The sequence below is a fragment of the Vulpes vulpes genome, chromosome 8 (assembly GCF_048418805.1).
Source record: "Vulpes vulpes isolate BD-2025 chromosome 8, VulVul3, whole genome shotgun sequence".
In the NCBI taxonomy this organism is placed as follows: domain Eukaryota; kingdom Metazoa; phylum Chordata; class Mammalia; order Carnivora; family Canidae; genus Vulpes; species Vulpes vulpes.
The window spans coordinates 4,830,183-4,848,828 of NC_132787.1; the positions used below are offsets into that span (position 1 = coordinate 4,830,183).

An 18,646-nucleotide genomic window follows, 5' to 3' on the forward strand; every position below is an offset into this window, starting at 1 on the left:
CCCGTTCCCGGGTCCTCACCCTGTGCGGGGCCCTGTGCTCACTGCTGAGCGCATGCTCTCAGCCAGTCCTGCTATAGCCTCTTGAATTGGTACCAGGATTCCTGTTTTACAAAGGAGGCAACAACAAGGCTCTGCAATTAAGTAACTTGCTCAAGGTCACACAATAGTGGCAGAGCTGCGCTAAGAATACCAGTGGCAGGTTCCAAAGCTACATCGTAACCCCAGGTGATGCCCCTCTGCCCTCCCTCCGACCCCCCTCAACCCACGAGGAGCTCTGGGCCAGAGAGGAAAGGAGACCCGGCCCTTCTGCTTTGGCAGCTCCCAGTCCGGCAGGGAGATGGGATTCACACCCAGGACGCACATAGACAAGGGTATTATTATTATCAATATTGCCGCAGTGACTGACCAGTGACTCAAGTGAGACCAGAAGAGAGGGGATCCTGGACTGTTTCTCATCTGGGGCAGAACGATTCTCCTGTCCCTCGCTGGTCCCTGGCACTAAGAACCCCTCAATCACCACGACAATTGTTCCACATCACTTGAGAGCCACTGATACTTATAGGAGAAGGTGAAGACGGAGAAGTCCTATTTGCCAAATCCAGTAGGCTTTTCTCCACCCCTAAATCCCCTCTGCTTTTGCATTTCATCCAGAAGTATTTTTTTTTTAGATTTCTTTATTTATTTGTTTATGAGAGACACACAGAGAGAGGCAGAGACATAGGCAGAGGGAGAAGCAGGCTCCCTGTAGGGAGCCTGATGCGGGACTCGATCCCAGAACCCTGGGATCATGACCTGAGCCAAAGGCAGACTCTCAACCACTGAGCCAACCAGGTATTCCTCATCCAGAAGTATTTAAAGGTCACCTGACCATTGCCAGGCCCTGGGCAAATGGTAGGAATGTAAAATGACTAGGTCACTCCTGATACTACATCTAGGTGGGGGTTCAGATGATCAAGCCCGTCGGGTGTGTGGGTGCTGGCCTCAGTTGAAGAATGTCCATGGTGCACGAGGGAGCCCCTCTAATCCCGGCCTTGGGCATCCCTGCCAGTTGGTCCTTTCCAGCAGGAGCAGAGTGCGGCAGGCATGTTATAAGGGCGCAGAGGGGAGGGGGAGGTACGTAGGGCAGATCTAGCAGGGCCTCACCCAGGTCTTTGGGAATTTTAAACAAGGGAGTCCCATGGTCGGATCTGTCACTCGGAGGGTGGGAGGTAGGGCTGGAGGCAGCAGGACCAGATAGAGAGAGAGGTGGCCCCACCTAAAAGGGTGGTATTGGGCATGGAGACAAGGTGACAGATCCGAGAGCTGCCTGGGTAGGAGGATCGGCAGGCCCAGGTGATTAATCGGGTGAGGCCGGTGAGAGTCGAGGATGCTGAGCTCTCTGGTTGGGCGACTTGGATGCGCATGACGTCCTCGCAGTAGGAGACGCAGGAGCAGGGGCAGGGAGGAGGGTGAGTTCGCTCCTGACCTGTTGGGTTTGGCACGTTTCTGAATGGCCATCTCTGCCGAGTTGGCAGTTGCCTATTCAGGTCTCAGGCCGAGAGGAAACATCTAGATCAGAATCAAGGGTGTGGGAGCCATGAGCATCTGCCTGGTAGAGGGAGTCCCGTGGAGGAGCAAGCCAGTCGGATGGGACCCGATATCAAAGGAACAGGGCATATTTAGATGCTCGGCAAGGAGACTGGGAAGGAGTGGCCAGGGAGGTAGGAGGGGACCCACAAGTGTGTCATTGTGGAACGAGGGGAACAATGGGAGTGAGCAGATGTTGAAAAGTCAGGTAAGACAGGGACTGACTAGTGTCACTTGGGCTCATCAAGGTCACAGGGATGTGGCAAAGCCAGCTCTCATTACGTGGGGCTGGGTTGGGATTTGTGGGGTTGAGGAGTAATGCGGAGATGGAGAAGAAGACAGTGAGGGGAGATAAATTTTTCTTTTTCTTAAAGATTTTATTTATTCATGAGAGACACAGAGAGAGGCAGAGACATAGGCAGAGGGAGAGGCGGGCTCCCATGGGGACCCCGATGCAGAATTTGAACCCAGGACCCAGGGATCACGACCTGAGCCAAAGGCAGTTGCTCAACCACTGAGCCCCTCCGGCGATCCAGGGAGATAACTTTTTCAAGAAGCTTGTCTGCGAGGGTGGATAAAGGGGTGTAGCTGGAACCAGGGAGGACATTGGCTGAAGATGGAACACAGCTGAGGAGGGTTGTATGGGAGGAGAGGCGCCAGCAGAAGGGGTGAGCTGTTGGAGCTAGAGAGGGCGAGGCAGTTGAGTGTGTGGGCCCGCAGCCCAGGCTGGGGAGACGGGCCCGGGATGGAAGACAGGAGGAGGGCCACGTAGATGCATGATACGAGACTTGCAGGTGGCAGGCGGGGAGCCGAGGGAGCCCCGCATCATCTCAGATCTTTCTGGGATGCATCAGGCCAGACCATGCAGGAATGAGGCAGCCGAGAAGGATGGTTGGAATTGCTGCTGTGGGGGACAGGTGACGAACCGAGGGGCAAGGATGGCCGGCGCCGTGCTGAGGGCCCACTGGCGGCTGGAGACCAGGCATTGGTGGTGGCACCAATCTCATTGGGCACCTAAGAGCAGGTCCCTTGGGTCCTCAGCCCCTCGTCTTCCACCTCCTGGACTGGCCTTCACCTCCACTACTGTCTAGACAACCCTCGATCCTCTGCCCCTGTTGCTGAGGGCACCTGAGCTCCTTCCCCCCTGTCCCCTGGACATGGCCGTGATCCAGAAATCCGCACCACAGGTACTTTCTGCTCGTGCCAGGGGCTGGCGGGGCAGATGAGGACCTTCCCCTGACTTGCTGGCAGGCCGGTAGGGTAGACCAAGAGCGAGTGGCAGGGGCATTACAGGTAGTGAGAAGGGTGGGAGGGGCTGCGGGGCGGCGTGGGCCGGTGGTCAGAAGCTGGCTCTCTGGAGAAGAAGGTGCGAGGAGCCCATCAATGCTTATTCATAAAGCACTTGGCGCTCTGCTTGGCACACAGAAGACAGCGTGGGCAAAGTTCCTGTGCGAAGTATCGGGAGTGTCGGGGAGGCCACCTTGGGTCGGGCAGCCAGCTGTCCCGTGGCATCCAGGACTCGGTACCTCCAGAAGCAGGCTCGTCCGAGTCCCGTTCCTGTCTTGGAATCAGACCAGCGGCCTGCCCATTGCGGGCTTCTAGGATGACTGTCGTCCTAAACACCCCCCTCCCACCCCGACCCATCGTACTGCCCGGCACCTGTGGGCGGGGGTGGCAGAGAGCAGAATGAGCGGGACCGAGGGGCTCGGGGGCACAGCTGACCTGCCCGTCGTCTGTCTCCTTGTATAGCGCTGTATTCTTTGCGACCTATCTGACCCTGGCCTGCTGCTCTGGACCTAGGTACGTGCTGGCTTGAGGAGCAACTTGTGGGAACGTGAGCAGGATCTTGAAGGATCGGGCCCCAGGCTGCCTGCCGCGGCGCGCCGTGCACCTGAGAGGGCTCTATCCCCTGGGCTCCATCCAGCCTGCCGTCCTGCCCCTTCCTTGCTGCCTCTAAGGCAGCAGCAGGGTGGCGTGGATCTACTGATGGGGATATACGGGGATGTGGCTGAGGGAGGGGCTCCGAGGAGTGGGGATGGGGAGACCCCCGCCCCGCTGCAGTGACCCAGCCTGTGGCTGTCGGCACCCCCCTTCTCCTCTGAACTCAGTGGCTTGCCTTACAGGAGGCATTTCCCCTGGAACCTGATTCTCCTGACCATTTTCGTAAGTGATCTAGGGGTGCCTGGGGACAGATGCTGCGTGGGGACGGTGGGAGGCGGAAGGAGGGTGGGCTTCGAGGGCCAAGAAGCCTGGGCTGGGCATGTGCAATGTGAGCTCACTGGTGGAGGCAGGAGTATTTTCATCCCACTTCTGCTGCAAAGATGTCCTACCTTCCCTTTGCAAATGGGCTTAGTTTCCCCTTCCCCCGGCTCCATCCACTGTCTCTTTCCTTGGTGATGTTGTTTTGAAGAGGTTCAAATGAGGCATCCTAGAGCCATGGCTAATGAAGAGTAGAGTAGAAAGCAAAGAGAGAGCAGGGCTGCAAAAGAAAGGAGGAGACAGCTAGCGCCGGCCCGTCGGGGACGCTCCTCACCAGGCCTGAGTTGTGGAAGTGAATGTGTGTGGGGGTGAGGCACATGCAGAGTTAAGGGGTGTGCAGGGGTGGAGGCCCAGGCCGGGCCTTGAAGGTGCCTGGGCCCCCAAAGGCCGAGTTCTGGAGCATTCCCTCATCCTGCTTCTCCTTCCAGACCCTGTCCATGGCCTACCTCACTGGGATGTTGTCCAGGTAAAGGGGACAGACAGGTGGAGGGGGACGGGCCACACCCTGAGGGGAGCTGCCCCTGAACAGTGTCCCTTCAGAGAGCGTTCAGATGCGGAGGGGGTTCAGGCAGGCAGGAACGTTGGCCCAGATCCCTTGTCTTGCACACTCAGCAGTGACAGCAGGACGTGGCCAGCTCAGCAGGGTGGAGGTGGGGAATGAGGGGACCAAGGTGACCTCTCTCAAGCTGTAGCTTGAAAGACCTCGGACCGGGTCAGACCCCATTTCCTGTAAGCCACCTCCGGGCAGCAGCACAAAGCCCTCCCCACCCTCCACTCCCACCTCCTCAGGATCCTTCCAACAGGAGTTTGAGTCGAAGCATGCTGGGGAGGGCAGGACCCAGGGAAGAGGTTGGGAAAGCAGAGAGAGGGGGTAGGACCCTGGGAAGGGAGAGCGTGGGGACCAGAGATCAGGGCCTGGCAGAGGAGGGTGGGCCTGGGAGGAGGGCCTGGGAGACCAGAAGCCCGGCCTGAAGCCGAGCCCCTGGCCCTGCGTCCTGCAGCTACTACAACACCACGTCTGTGCTGCTGTGCCTGGGCATCACGGCTCTCGTCTGCCTCTCGGTCACCGTCTTTAGCTTCCAGACCAAGGTCAGCTCTGGGGCTTGTGGGCAGGTCCATGGGATGGTTGGGGGCGGGGGGGCTCCAATCTTGGGTCCCTGGCTACGGAGAGGTAAAGAGGGTGAGAAGGGTCTGGGGAGGCCACCTGGAGGAGGACTGCTGGCTTCTGGGGGGGGCATGAGACGCGGCCTGCTGCATAGGCCCCAGCCTTCTTGCCAGCACGCTGCCCGGTTGGGGCCCCGGGAATGGCGGGCCGTTCCGTGCGGGCCCAACAGCTGACGCCTATGCCTTCCCTGCAGTTTGACTTCACGTCCTGCCAGGGTGTGATCTTCGTGCTGCTCATGACTCTTTTCTTCAGCGGACTCATCCTGGCCATCCTCCTGCCCTTCCAATATGTGAGTCCCAGGTCTCCCGGTGGGACCCCGGGGAGGGAGGGAGAGCCCGCCTTGCCCAAGGGTGCCCTTTCCTCCCACACCCTCCAGGGAAGGCCCAGAGCCAAAGGCCTACAGCCTGCCATCCTGTCCAACCCTCCTGGCACCTGCCCTGGGCTTGTTGGCAGTATAAGCAAACAAACAGGGAGGCTTTTCTTGGCAGGCCTGGGCACCTGCTTGCACCATGAGCCACATCCGGCTTCACCTTTCTCATCCTCCCCTTGAGGGGGGGAGGTGAGCCTGAGGGGGAGAGCACAGCACATTTAAACCCTGGGCAGGGGAGGGAGCACAGGAGCTCCATAGGGCCACCGAGCCCGGTCCCCTGGAGCTCTTGAGGGATCAGCTAAGGCCAGAGACAGAATCCGGCTGGCCAGGCTGGCAGGTGGGGCAGTGGGGCTCTGAGCCTACCCCCACCCCGTTAGAGTGTCAGTGGGGCCAGCCACATCTCAGCTGTCCGGTTGGACCTGGGAAATCCAACTAGGACTGCACAGGGCTCACTGGTGACCAAGGCAGGCAGGCTGCTGCAGATGGAGAAGGGGCGGCTTGAGGGCATCCCTGGAAACCCAAGGGATGAAGCTATTAGACCCCTGCGAAGGGCTCAGTCATTATACCGCCCCAGGCCCCACCCAAGGCTCCTCTTAGCCACCTTTGGTGCATGATCTCCCCACTGCCCCTTTCTGCCAGCCTAGGAGCAGCATTCCTCTCCCCCCCTTCCCCTTCCCCATCCTGCCTGGCCAGGCCCCCAGGGTATTGGCTGCAAGTCCAGGACATCAGGATTGGTTCTAGCATTTCCTTGGCACTTCCCAGGATCCTGTTGACGAAGGGAGGGGCCGGAGCTGGTCTGGGGGCCCTCTGTGTATCTAGGATGGGGGCGCGGTTACAGGAAGGGGCCTCAGAGCTTCAAAGAACCCTTTATTGACTCAGGTTGGGCTAATAGGGTGCTTGTGTTTCCAAGAATCTTCTGGGGGTAGGCCGTGTGGAGGGTGCATGACTGAAACTTGAAGGGTTTCCACACCCACCTGGGTGCCCCGAGACCTGGGGGAGCCAGGGTTGGGCAGGGCGCCGTGCCAGTCTCTGCGAGCAATCCCCTCCTGCCGGCAGGGACTCCAGAGGACCACCTCCCCCCACACACCTCTGAGCCCCCTGCTGCTTCAGGCAAAGCTGGGCAGTCCCCCCACAGAGGAACACACAGACCCCACACAGGACAGGGATGGGTTCGCACGGCGGGGAGGTAGCAGCCCGAAGCCAGGCTCAGGCCGAGGGTGATGGGGTCCAACTGGATGAGTCTCCCTCATCCAGCCTGAGCCTGGGATGGTGCATGCAGGGCACAAGTACGAATGGACTGGGAACTCCCCTGCCAGTCCCTCCACGATCACTGTCATCCTGGGGCTCCCCAGACCCCCCCTGAGCACATGGAGAATCAAGGACCCCTCTCTGACCTGGGGCTTCTTAGGGACTGCGGGGGAGGCATGGGGGTGCTGTGAGAGACGGAATCCACTAGGGAGGTCTTGCTGTATCCTCTGGCCTCTGGACAAAGCAGGACCTCCTGCCCCTTCACCCCGCCACCCTGACTCCTTTCCTGCCTGCCCCACAGGTGCCCTGGCTCCATGCAGTGTATGCCGTGCTGGGAGCAGGCGTGTTTACGTTGGTGAGTGTGGCTCCCTGGAGATTCCCCCCCTTTCCCCCCCCTGCGCCTTCTCAGCCTCTGATCACCTCCCCAGGTCCCTCCACTGTCCCTGTCTTCCTCATAGTCCTCCTCCCTGACACCCCAGGAAGCTCCCGTGGGCGGGTCAGGGCTCAGTGCTGCATTCAGGGCTTCTCTGGGCAGGGGAGGAGGAAGGTTGTAACAACGGGATGAGGCCTTTAGACAGAGCTGAGGAGAGGCGGCCCTAGCTGGTGGGGAGGGCCCGTGCTGCTTGTGAGGGTGGGAGAATGAGGGTGCCCTGGCCGTGGGGACTAAGTTAGTCATTGCTCTCCTAGGGGTAATCTGGGAAGGCTTCTTGGAGTCAGGGAGATTCCAAGTGTGAGAGATGCATTTAGCTCAAGCTTGTTCTTGGTTGTTCTCACCGAACTGAGAGCGTTGACCACGGTGGGGATAACAGTAATAGCTAATATTTACTGAGCACTCCCCTTCCCCGCACCCCCCTACCCCGTCCCCAGCAAGCTCTCCATGTGCATTTAATCCTCACCGTAACTCTATAAAATAGGTTCTATAGTTGTCAGATTCAGATGAGGAACCTGAAGCTCAGAGACTAAATGACTTGCCCAAGTTCACGCTGCATCCTAGGAAGTGGAGGGCCAGACCGGGAACCCGGATGGCCTGGCTCCAGAGCCCTGCTCTGGGTATGAGGCCACATGGGGAGTGGCAAAGGGTGGCTGGAAGTAGGTGCCCGGGAGACAGGAAGAAGCCAGGGGCAGACGTCTGCCCGGAGCAGCCCACCGCAGGCCTTTTGCTCAGATGGGCTCCAAGCGCCTGAATGTGATGGTGCCCCAGGCCCCACGCAGGTGGGCAAGCTCATCTTGGTGGCATCTTCTCAGGGAGCCCACAAGGTGAACATCCACCGCCAGCAGGAGCAGTGACCTGACCCTCCTGTCCCTCACTGGAATGTTCGGCTCAACTCAGTCTGGCCCGAGTTCTAGGCTTATTCACAGGTTCCACCGGCTTGTGGGTGACAGCCTGGGGAAGACATGGAGGACCAGAACTATGAGCAGATGTTTTGGGGGGTGCGGATTAGGAATGGGGGGTGGTGGTAGATGCATCATTCATTTCCACAGGTCTTTGTTGAGCACCTACTATGTGTGAGGTGCTAGGCTCTGTGTCCAGGGTGCCACGGTCAACAGGAGGAGCACAGTGCATGGCACATCATGGCATTCAGTAAAATATTTGCAGAATGAGTAAAGATGACCTTCAGGCTTGGAACTTGAGTCTGGAAGGGACTGAAAAGGGATCTAGTGAAACTCCAAGCCCTTCTTCCTCCTAGAGATGAGAAAGCTGGACCAGAAAAAAGTTAGATGACTTGTCTCATTTCCTGCCAAGATAAGGGCATATCAACTAAGCGTGGCTGTGGTCAAGACTAGGTTGACCAGTCTCTCCCTGTTCACCCAGAACTTTCCCCATTTGAGCACTGAAAGTCCCACTTCTTGAGGGAAGCCCTAAATCCTGGGCAAAGCGGGAAGGTCAGTCACCATATAGCACTAACTTCTCTTGGCTCCTCCTGCACCAACGCTCTTTCCCTCAGGCAGGAGCTACTTAAAGTGAATTGCCGTGAAGGGGACGGGGTAGGGACTAGGGCCAGGAGGGAAGAAGCAGGGTCACGCTGGGAGGCCTCAGAGGGCAGCATTTGCCAGGGACAAACGGAAGAAGAGGAGTCCATATGCAGGGCAGAGTGGGAGGTGGGTGAGCATCAGTGGAGGGTTGGGAAGTTTACTTGGCATCGTGTGGATCAGGTCGCGACTAGTATGTCAGCTAAGCGGGAAGGCCGTACCTACAAGTAGGGCTGGATGAACAGTAATCCCTTAAATTTGTTTAATAATCCTTTGTGTTATTAGAATAATAAAAATAATCCCAACCGTCTGTTCCACCCTTTACATTTTACAAAACACTTTCACACCTATGATCTCGTTGGATCTCCACCACAACCCAGGGAGGGAGGCAGTGCTGATGTTACAGGACCTGCTTTCCACATCTGGAGCCCTGGCGTGTTGAGGGCTGGCACAGAGTCCCACTGCCAGTAAGGGGCAGATTTAGGACAGGACCCCGGTGTCCTGTGCCCAGGCTGGTATCATTTCCAGCATCCCTGGGGTCCCCCTCAAAGAAGACAACTCCAGGCTTGGAGTTGGGAAGAAGCTGGAAAGTTCTCCCCAGGAATCCCTCTGCTCCCACCCCCACCAGCTCTGCCCTCTGGATTACTCCTACCAGCATGGAAACAGGCTATAATTTCTCCCATCTGGAAACACACACACACACACACACACACACACACACACACACACACACCAGCCTTGACCCACATCTCCTTCTAGCACCCCCAGTTAGAGCAAAAAGCTCTAATAAGGGAATCTATACTGACTACAGGCTTCCCCTGAAAGTAGACCGTTCCTATAAACCTTTCATAAGCTGGAAATGGCTTAAAGTGAAGCAGCAATTACCATTAATTTATGTGGAAGAGATTTTGAGGGTCCCAGACCCCAAAAATAACCTCTCTTAGGTTTTTCTGCTACGTTAGGACATGTTTTGCTGACCTTATGCACAAAATAAATAGAGACAAAACACAGGGGCTCGCAGACACAGCTCAAAGCTGTGGCCGAGATGCTGGATATTGTTCCCAGGCAAGGAGCTTGGGGGGCCACTCGTTGCTTGGGGGTGCACGGTGCCTTGGTAACAGCTCACTGCAAAGCAAATGCTGAATGCTACGTTGTTGTTTTTATAAAAGTGAAAATCCGCATTGGATTTCTTCAGGTTAGGGAAAGCAGGTACTACTGCAGGTCTTTCGTAAAAATGAAATGGTATAGCTTGAATTTTTGAAAAGCGGGGGCACGTATATTTCCGTTTCATCTCCTCCCAATCCTTCTCCAATTCTCTAAACTCTCTTAATGCTCTCACCAGAGTCAGCGACAGGCTCCAGGTTACTAAACCCAGAGGTCATCTCCCAGCCCTCCCCTTGCCAGCCTCAGCCTCTTTGATACACTTGCTCATTCCTCCATCCAGAAGCATCTTCTTCGGGGCATGTTGGCCACCAGCCGGCCTGTATTCCTCTCGCCCCCCTGCTCACACCGAATGCCGTAGGGCCATCGGCTCCTCTCTCCGCTCACTCCCTAAGGGATCTCAGACTGTCTCAAGGCTTCAGATACCATCTTTAATCCTGATGGCCCTAAAACTGACTTCCAGCCCAGAATTCCAGACTAGAATTTCCAGTTGCCAACTCAACACCCCCCATTTGGAAACCTGTGAGGTGCCCCCAAACCGATTATATACAAAACTGAGCAGCTGCTCTCTCCCTGAACCCCTGCCTCTCCCATAGCTCCCCCTTCTCTGTAAATGGCAACTCCATCCTTCCAGCTGCTCAGGCCAAACGCCCTGCTGACAGCCTCCACTCCTCCGCTCTCCTCACACCCACGTCTGGCCCCGCAGCAAGTTCTGTTGGCTCCACCTTCCAGCCAGAATCTGACCACTTGTCTCCACCTGCATGGCTACTCCCCGGCCCGTGTCCCGAATTGCTGTTGCAGCCTCCCCCAGGTGCGGCCCCACAGCCAGCGCTCAGTGCAGCAGCTGGGGTGACTCTGTTAAGTGTGAGTGGGGTCAGATCATGTCCCTGCTTGGCCTCCAGGGCACCACCCAGTCCTGCAGGCCCCCCACTGACCTCATCTCCTCCCACGCCCGCCCCGCCTCCCCCCGTGCCTGCAACCCTGCCCCAGCCATGTAGGTGGGCCTCCTTGCTGCCCGTGACCACCGGGCTCACTCCAGCCCAGCACGTCTGCAGCTGCAGCTGAGCCACCTGTCCCCTCGGACCCACTCACAGCCCTCTGTGTGTCCCCGCCTTCGAGTGTTCACTTCACTTACAATCCTATGTGACTGAGCATGCACACACGCCCACACGTGCACGCACTCACACGCTCCCTACTCCTCTTCCCTGCTTTGTTCCTCGCCATGGCACTTCTCGTCCTCTGACATACTATTATATTTTTGTGATTTGTTGATTGTCCCCCTGCAGCAGGATGTAAGTTCCTTGATTGGCAGGGATTTGGGATCTGGCTCCCTCTTCGCTGCAGCCCCAGGATCTGACACAGTCCCCGGCACCCAGTAGGCACCCCCTTGATGTTTATGGGATGGAGGGATGCCTGAGAGGCATGGCCAAGGGGCCAGGGCGGGCTGAGGTGCTGGTCAGAGCAGCGCAAAGACAGCCTCAGTTGCACAGTGAGTCACAGGGGAGGAGGAACCACAGCGCCTCATTACCAGTTAATGTCTCATTAGGAGAGGACACACTGACAGGCCCTGGCTCCTCCTGCAGATTATGTAAACAATGGTCAGGAGCACGGTATGAACCCCCCAGCTCCATCCCCTGCCCTTGTTCACCGGGGTCACCAGGAGGGAAGACATGCCACAGGTCCCCTGGGCCCCCTGGGGACAGAAAGAGCTGGGCAGGGGGCTGGATGCATTCTCCTCCTACCTCTGAGTTTCAGGGGGACAGAGACCATCAGAGGCCCAGCCCTGAAAGAGCTATCTCTGGGCCTTTCCATTAACCCCAACTCTGAACGTCCTTGGCCTCGGTTTGACCCTGTTTCCTGGGTCAGTTCTGTCCTATGGGAGCTGGGGTCCCCTAGCCTCTTCATCTGCACCCCACCCCCCCCAGGCCTCTCCCACCCCAGCCTGCGGAGAAGTCTCTGCACCATGACAGGCCCTCCCAGCATTGCAGCTAGAGTGACAAGACAGCGCCCAGAGCATCCCTGCCCAGCTGCAGCCAGGAGGATGTGTGAAACAGGGGAGAAGCATCAGAGGAGGTCCCAGACCCCCAGTGAGGAGCCCCTCCCCCACCCAGTCCTCCCAACCTGGGCCTTGGAAGGGCTGTTAGAATCAAATGGTTTCCTCTCCTAGAGACCCTAGCCCCTCCCTGACAGTCTCTGTCATCTGTGAGGGCGGAGCCTCCAGCTGGGCAAGGCTAAGCTGGGGTGGGGGGAGCCCAGGCTTCTTAGGGCTGAGGTCCAGCCTCGAGGAACTGGCCCCTCCTAGGCCTCACCTGTCTAGCTTTGGCGCATTCTCAGGAGGCTTTGGATTTTCTGCCTCACCCCTATCTCATACCCCCCGCTGCGCACTGGACCCAAATGTCAGTAGAAGCGGGTGAGTCAGCCCACAGGGACCTCACGGTGGCCTCAGCCTCCTCACCCCTCTCGTGCCCTCTCCTTGGGTGCTTTCCTGTAGAAGCTCATGGAAGGTCAGGCCGGGGAGCATGAAGACTTGGCTGAATGGAATGATGGGGCAACATGCAGGGACTGGGATAGAGCAGGACGGTCGAGGCAGGGGAGACGGAGAGAGCAGGTCGGGCTAAGGGCTTGGCCAGCAGATTCCCCACCGTGGCTGAGCCTCTGTGCTTATGTGGCTCTACCTCAGAGCCCATCTTTCTTTGGGACTCTAAGGTCTCCCAGCCACCTAAATCGGGACGCCAAGCCAGGAGACTTAGAGAAGAAAGTAGGACTTTAGAAATCAGGTGACAAGCCCAATAGGAACAGAGCTTTCCCCTGTCCAGCCTGGCCAGTTTGGGGACCTCAGAAAACATCACAGTCCCTGTGTTTTAAGGAAGGTTACCAAGAAGCTGTGTGGCTAGGCCAGAGCAGAGAGACCAGTTAGGAGGCCGCTGCAGAGTCCTAGAGTCCGGGACAGGGCGGCAGGACCAAGGCGTGCGGGTCAGTACGGGATGCTTCAGGCCTGATGGTGTTTGAATGGTTGAAGCTTAGGTAGGAAGATGCTTTGTTTGGAGAAGTGCTGGGCCTGCAACCCCGGGTGTTGCCCCCGACCTTGGGGGAGACGCACGAGCCCTCGGTCCCGAGCCCCTGGCTGAGACTTTGGGTCCTCGGAGCTGGCGTGGACCTACTTGTGCCGAGGCCTCGGGAGAGCATCCGCCCGCCCGCATATACCCCCACATAACCACCCCCCAGACACCCCGCACACCGTGCACGTGTACGCACACACGCAGGCACACGGGGTTAGCTGCCAAAGCTGGACGGAGGCCCCATTCCGTAGCTCTCAGCCCAGCATTCTTTCAGTTTGACCTCCCTGTCCATTTGACGGGGAAAATAGAGGCCAGAGGGGTCCCCAGATGGACTCTGTCCACAGCGGGACCCAGAGAGCTCTCCCGCAGAGCAGGCCTCTCGCGGTTACTTCCATCCAGCCCCACGGACAGTCCGTTCCCTGTGTCCCCATGACTGGCCTAGGCCAGCCCCGTGGTGCCCGGAGGACTCTGGAAGGAGACCCCTGTTTGTCCCCCCGCCACCCCCTTGCTTTTCTAGTCAGGGCCCAGGCTTCCTCCTGAGTAGACGCTTTGAAAAGCAGACGCGGCTACACAAACCCGAGGCGGGGCGTGATTTTACTGTAGACTTAGTGCATTTCGTTCAGGAGCTCAAGGCTCTTGCCTCGGTTTTTGACACGAGCCTGAAAGAGCCTCTCTGTTCGGCCTCCCTCCCAGCCTCCCAGCCTCCCAGCCTCCGGCTACCAAGCCAGCCCCAACGCCCCGCCCGAGCCTCCTCTGAGCCCCCCAGAAGTGGAGTGCAGCTGGGGGTGCGGGGTGCCAGGCGACTGCTCCCTCAGGGGGAAAGCACACTAGAGGGCCCCCTCCCGGGACTCTCCCCAGTTTCACTTCCTCAGGCGCTAATCCTCCGCAACCAACGCCCTGCTCACAGCAGGCCCTTCACCCAGAACACCTGGACCCGGGGAAGGTGAGAGAAGCCCCATCCCAGCCCCGCAGGGAGCAGGGCAGAGGCGCAGCTCCCTCCCAGGCCAGGGAAGGGAGGAGTCCCCGCCCTCGCCCCCAGAGCACAGCCAGGAGGTGCTGTCCCAAGGCCCCCCTCCTGCTGTCACCCCAGCAGGGAGCTCTCCGGTGGCCACATGGGCTCTACCCAAACAATTTTCAAGAGCTAGCTCATCCTCCCACCCCTGTGACCTCGGCAAGTTACTTCTCTGTGCCTCGGTTGCTTCATCTTTCAAATGGGCTGATGTGGACCTTTCCGCAAAGCTGCGGTAAGAATGAGATACGGTACGAAAGGACAACCGAGAACAGCCTGGCACCAGGAACTCGGTCCTTTCTCGACTACCAAGGTAGCTTTCGCCCTTATCGTAAATGCCAACCTTGTAACGCAGAGCACCAAAGTTTGGAGCAGAGTACTGGGTTCACATCCATTCTCTGCCACGTTCCAGCTGCGTGGACTGATAAAATCATGTAACCTCTCGGTGCTTCCGTCTCCTTATCTCTAACATGCAGATACTAATAGCACCCACCTTGTTAGATCGTTGTGACTTGCAAGTGAATTAATATATGCAAAGCACTTAGAAAGTGCCTGGCACATCATTAATCAATAAGATCACCTGTTAGCAGTAGTCGGTTGTAAGATTTGAACCCAGGTCTGCAGGACTTCCCAGCCCGAGTGTTCTTTTTTTTTTTTTTTTGAAGATTTTATTTTATTTATTTATTCATGAGAGACACAGAGAGAGGCAGGCAGAGACATAGGCGGAGGGAGAAGCAGGCTCCATGCAGGGAGCGTGATGTGGGACTCGATCCCGGGACCCTGGGGTCACACCCTGAGCCGAAGGCAGATGCTCAACCACTGAGCCACCCAGTCCGAGTGTCCTTAAGCACTGTATTACGCCCGTGCCCGTCCTCAGGGGACCACACGTGGGCTCTTTCACACACTTTCATACGTGGCTCCCCTTCCTCCTGGGGCAGGCTTTCTGGCTCACGGGCCACCCAGACCCTGCTCCTCCAGGGGCCGCCTGGAGGTGCTCCCCAGAACTCAGGGCTGCTGTGCCATTGAAACTTGGGACAAAAAAAAAAAAAAAAGAAACTTGGGACATTCAGGCCAGTGAAGGCGACTGTCTTCGATTGGCACCAGGCAACAGTGGACCCCAGGTCTCCACTCGTCGCCTCTCGTCCGCATCCCTACTTCCTCACCTGTCCTGCATCTTAAGGCTGGCAGCCTCTTCCTATAGAGTCCCCCAAGCCCAGGCTCACGCTCTAGGCCCGAAAGCGGTGCTTGAGATCCCCCCACCCCACCCCCAGGAAGCCTGCAGGGCTCTTGGCCTTGAGCTCAGTTTGGGCCTCTCTTCCCATCTCTTCCAGCCTTCTACACACACACACACACACACACACACACACACACACACACACACATGCTCACACACACGCCCCAAAGCAGTGTCATGTGGTGGAAGGAGAATGAGATTTGAGGTCTGTCCTCTTGGCTGGGTGAAGTGGGCACGCACACTCTGTGTGCCCCAAACTCCTCAGCTTCACGATGCACGTGACAATGGAACACGTGTCCTAGAGGCTTCTGTGAGGATTCAATGAAAAGATTCACCAACTCTTTTTGTGTGAGTTATTTTAATCCTTCCTTTAAAGTTTTCTAATTAAATAATATATGAATACATTGATTCATATATTTCAGTTTTTTAAATCTTACATAATACAGATAAAGCAAATGTCATTTGCATGTCCTTCGCACCTCCCTCCGTAGTGAGTGCTGTAGTCAATTGTCTCTCCTTCCAGACCTTTCTATATGCATTTTATAGATATTTGCTATATAGGCTTTTGTGACATAGGTTCGTGTGCGTTTTTTTTTTTTGTCGTTGCTATAGAAAGGGGATTTTATGATGTAGATTTTTCTGCGGCTTGTTCTTTTTCTCATAATAGTGTGTTTCAGCGATGTTTCTGCCTCAGTACTGCTGCCCACAGGTTATTTAAGCATCCCCTCATTGAGCGTTTGGGGTTTTCAGGACTTCATTGTTAGAACCCGCACTGCTGTGAGTGGCCTTGGGTATGCTGCTCTGCGCACTCACGCTGGCATTTCTGTAGGATTGACACGGTCCATGTGTTTTTGTTGTTGTTTTTTTGTGGTTTTTTTGGTGCTGATTCAACACATTGTAACCCCAGCTTTTTGTATTCAGTGCCTATTTATTGATGGCTCTGAGCTGGCCTCTCCCTGCATGGCTCCCCCAGTGCCTCTCAGCCTCACCTCTGGGAGGACAACAGACATTAGCCTGGGTCCTGGACATGGCAGGGTCAGGCCAACCATGTGGCCGGGGGCCCTTAACCAGGCTCAGCCTGGCCAACAGAGTGGACAAGGAAAGTTTAGCTTTGGTGCCTCCGCCCTACGTGCACGCCTCCTGCCCCTGCAAGCCCACTCTACCTACTTCTCGATCAAAATAGGAGACAGATGATCTGTCTGGTTCCAGAGAAATGACCATCAGCAAGCCACTCGCTTGCTCAGAGACTCCTTTCCTCGTACGTGAAATAGTGATAATGATACCCACCCCCTATGAGGTGAGATGAGATGAAGGATTACTGTGTGCAAGGGCCACTCAGATGTGAGTTGGTAGCCTCCTAATCCCCCTCTGCTTCTCGCCCCGTCCCGTGCCCTCCTCCTGCAGGTCTCCTCCTGCAGGTCTCTTGTTCAGCTGGCTACCAACCCCACTACCTGTGTCCTTTCAGGTGTGAGCCGTTAACCCAGCCATTAGCCTTCAACTAAGATCTTTGCTGCCCAGATGTCAACTATGACCAAGACAGCTGCTCTCAACCAAGACGTTAGTTAACAATGCTCCCCATAACCCGAGATTATCGGGTTACTTTCTAATGCCGTGAGTGCGTGCTCATAATGTAGTCTCTGATAACTTGCTTTCGTTAGACCGCCAACTGTTTGAAGGCAAGCTCCCCGGAACATAGTAGGTGCTCAAGAAATACCGCTGGGACTAAATGAATGAAAAGCCTTCGGCTGACTCGCAGGCGTGGGGCTGCGGTGATGGGTGGTACCAGGCAGTGGAATTGAAATCCGGGGCAGGCTATCGCAGGCCGCACCACGTCGATAAGCATCCGTGGCCACAGGCCAAGGGCAGGGGCAGAAATCATCTCATTCCTCTTTTCTGCAAGAGCAAAGCCTGCTGGCTGCTCTAGGAGGCCTCCTGGCTGGGTGCTCCTTGGAGGAGCCACCCCTAGGCCTGGTCAGGTCCAAGCCTTCTAGGTCGAGAGATTCAATTTCATTAGCTCAGCCAGGGGTGACCGGGCTCTGAGAAATCAACGAAGCAAGCCACTGATTGATAAGCCAGATCAGCAATTTATTAACTTCTGCTGGCAGCATGACCGCTAAGCAGCCTGCAGCTCTCAGGTCGCTGCCCCTCCTTGCTCCTTCTCTCCGGAGAGGGAGACCTTAGTGGGAATCCAAACCGAAATCAGCAGGAACAGAGCGGCAAGAAGCGACACCACACTGCAGGTGATGGTGGGTGACGCTGCACGCACTGTCACGTGTTTGCCCTCAAAACCGCAGCACCGCGTGGTCGTTAGGACTGTCCCATTTTATAGATGAGCACACTGAGGACAGCCGGGTGAGGACTCCCGAGATACGAACCAGCACGCAGTGCCGTGCTCTCAGGAACCCTTCCCGTCACGCTGCCGAGCTCAGGGAGCCTGACACGCTCTGCACAGGGCCCCTCAGCCCCGGCTGGGACCCTCCTTTCCTTCTGTTGAGGCCACATAACGTCCCCTAGAAACATATCCGCCTCCTCGACGGGCCGCCAGGGACACCTGGGTCTCGGCAGCAGCATATGACACGTTCTCGAGGGGGTTCCTCTCCTCCTGCAGAAAATAACTGTAAACCCGCATCAGCGGCCAGTGGTCATTCGGTTCTTACCACGTGTCGGGCACCAGGCCAGGCACTCGGCGCGCGTCCTCATTCTTGCAACGTCAGGAGGCAAGCACAGCCATCTCCCTCTTACGGATGGGGACTCAGGCTCAGGGAGACTGCCTTAGCCGGGGTCCCGGAGCTAGCGAGGGGCAGACTTGAGGCTGCAGTTCACGTCGGGCTGACTTTCAAGCCGGGGTTCATAAATACCCCCACCTCCCCACCTTCCAGGGTGTCATGCCCCTGGGCTCCGGTCCCTTCCTCTCCAACCCCTTGCCCCACTGTGGCGGCCACACTGAATTTTTCACTCTTCACACCGTGGCCTGCACCGCCCTGGGCCTTTCCAGTCTAGCAAACTCTTACTCATCCTTCAGGCCCCAGCTAAAATGTCACCCCTCCTGGGCTACCTTCCTCCTGCTTAGCCAGCCCTAATCATGGCATTTACTAAGTTTTAATGTCATCATCGGTAAGTGTTCCCCCACGAGGCGGTGAGCCCCGGAAGGCAGGCGTGGCCCGGTGTTGTCTCTGCCAGCAGGTCACCGGCACCAGCTCGTGCCCCATACATATTTATTGCATAACGAATGTTCCAGGGGACCCTTCCACACACAAGGGACGGAGGAGCTGGGCACAGCCCAGTTAACAAGAATGTGAGTGGATTTAAAGAATTCCAATCCACGGGGGCCCAGTGGCTCATAACCTTTGACACTGGTGGAACCTTTGGCCTTCTCCCGGAAAACTACACCATGCCCGTGAAGTGTCAGATGCTGCTGCTAGGGGGTTCTGCTTCCTCTGCTTGGACCCCAGAGAATAAGTGGGAGCAGGAGTCAGTGTAGACAGAAGGAAGGCCTGGTCGGTAGGGGGCAGCGGGTGGCAGAGAGGAGCCACCTCTAAGCGGATACCTGTTCATAGTCCATTAGGCCAAGAAGGTGCCCTGGGAAGAAAGTATTTCTGGCAGG

At 56.9% G+C, this 18,646-nt stretch overlaps 1 protein-coding gene across 1 annotated transcript in view; it reads left to right on the forward strand.

The window, feature by feature from the left end:
* FAIM2 (Fas apoptotic inhibitory molecule 2) overlaps positions 1-18,646 on the forward strand; it is a 33,213-nt gene that overhangs the window by 10,252 nt on the left and 4,315 nt on the right. Inside the window, exons 6-11 of the mRNA XM_026000285.2 lie at positions 3,316-3,366; positions 3,690-3,729; positions 4,254-4,291; positions 4,827-4,914; positions 5,184-5,279; positions 6,910-6,963. Of these exons, the coding sequence (XP_025856070.1) occupies positions 3,316-3,366; positions 3,690-3,729; positions 4,254-4,291; positions 4,827-4,914; positions 5,184-5,279; positions 6,910-6,963 (367 nt within the window). The remainder of the gene's footprint in view (positions 1-3,315; positions 3,367-3,689; positions 3,730-4,253; positions 4,292-4,826; positions 4,915-5,183; positions 5,280-6,909; positions 6,964-18,646) is intronic.